A 1,562-nucleotide genomic window follows, 5' to 3' on the forward strand; every position below is an offset into this window, starting at 1 on the left:
AGAAGAATGATGAAACAAAAGAAAAAATTTAATTAAATGATGCTGAAAACTGGAAAGTTGAAAAAGAACAATGAAAAAAAACAAAGATGAAATGGCGTATAAGATAAAAAGAGAGTATAAAACACGAAACAGTGACAGAATCTTATGAAGAAAATAGAAAGGAAGAAATTACATTTGTCCAGCTGAGAAATACTAAAGATCAACATCAAATTCAATTTTGTGAAATTTGGATGGTAGCTGGCCAAGAAAATGGAGAGTAAATATCCGAAATTAATATAATTATATACGGTAATATTAAAAAAATAATAATAAATGAGCTCAAATCGTTTAAATTGATCATATTTAATATTTATTAATTCTAATAATAATTAATAAATATTATATATTTTTATTAATTGTTTGTGTTTAAATATCACAAATTTAAACTATTTTTTACTAATATTTTTTTATCAATTATTTTCGTATAAGACGAACATAATTGAATATTAAATAATGCTAACTTGATTGGTAGCTGAATAATTATTAACTACTAAATCGCATTTCTAATTATACAGTTAGACATTAAATCCTCAAATATTGTACATTTCATGTTTATCAAAAGAAAAAAAAAATATATCCCTTACGCTATTTAAAGTGAATAGTATGTAGAGAAAACGAAAAATTAAGTTGTTGTATTGAGTTTGTTCTTGGTTGCTTCAGCGGCATCAGCAGCCTCAACCTGCATCTTTGTAGCCTCAAGTTCAGCTGCACTTGCTTCCTTCTCATTTCTTGCTGTAATTACCTTTGACTGCGTTTCCACACACCACCCAAATATATAATCAATAAATAATCAATAAATAAAACTCATTATGATATTTTGAGTGAAGTCTTATAAATTTATGCATTAAATTAATATTTTAGGTGCATAGATGAACTTTTCAGTTTGATTATTTTGAGTGCTATATTAGATACTAATACTACTACTACTACAAATGAAAAAGGGTTTCGTTAATTAGATTAGGAATTACCTGACCCACGAAGAAGGCTTTTACATATCTAAAACTTTCTTCTACCGAAACTGCAAAATATAAGCAACCCCTCTTCATGCGAGAGAACAACGAGTTCTTATTCTTCTGATGATGATTTGAAGTCCTCGAGGTTGATGCAGAACCAACGTCTTCCATTGCTATTTGCTAATAATTGAACTAATTACCTTTATAAAGAACTCTTAAGCTCTTTTCAGTTCTCTAAGATGGGATATGTTGAAACTTGAAAGACAATAATGAAGTGTAACAGTGTTGCAAGAAGCTAGTGAGATAAAGTTGCAGATGGAGGCGGTTTCTTTAAAAGGAAGGGGTTGCGATTAGATTAACGCGTTTCTAGAATCTGATGGTTTCTCTCTTTTACGTGGCAACTATATGTGCCCCGTGACATCATTTTTTTCTTTTTCCTTAATATTCCAGTGAGCCAATTTAATTACTCACTTTTTAAAATGATGGATTAAGTGATTTATTTTTAAAACTGCGATGATCCCGTTCAAGTTTCAACTATGAAAATTAAATTCAGTTACCAAAATCAATCAA

General features: G+C 28.9%; 1 protein-coding gene across 1 annotated transcript; it reads right to left on the reverse strand.

The window, feature by feature from the left end:
- Window positions 505-1,372, reverse strand: LOC107608262. The gene is made up of 2 exons (XM_016310104.2): window positions 1,008-1,372; window positions 505-787 (listed from the first exon to the last, which is right to left on the reverse strand). The coding sequence occupies exons 1-2, from the start codon at window positions 1,161-1,163 to the stop codon at window positions 662-664; spliced, it is 282 nt and encodes a 93-aa protein (XP_016165590.1). The 5' UTR covers window positions 1,164-1,372; the 3' UTR covers window positions 505-661.

The sequence above is a fragment of the Arachis ipaensis genome, chromosome B07 (assembly GCF_000816755.2).
Source record: "Arachis ipaensis cultivar K30076 chromosome B07, Araip1.1, whole genome shotgun sequence".
NCBI lineage: Eukaryota > Viridiplantae > Streptophyta > Magnoliopsida > Fabales > Fabaceae > Arachis > Arachis ipaensis.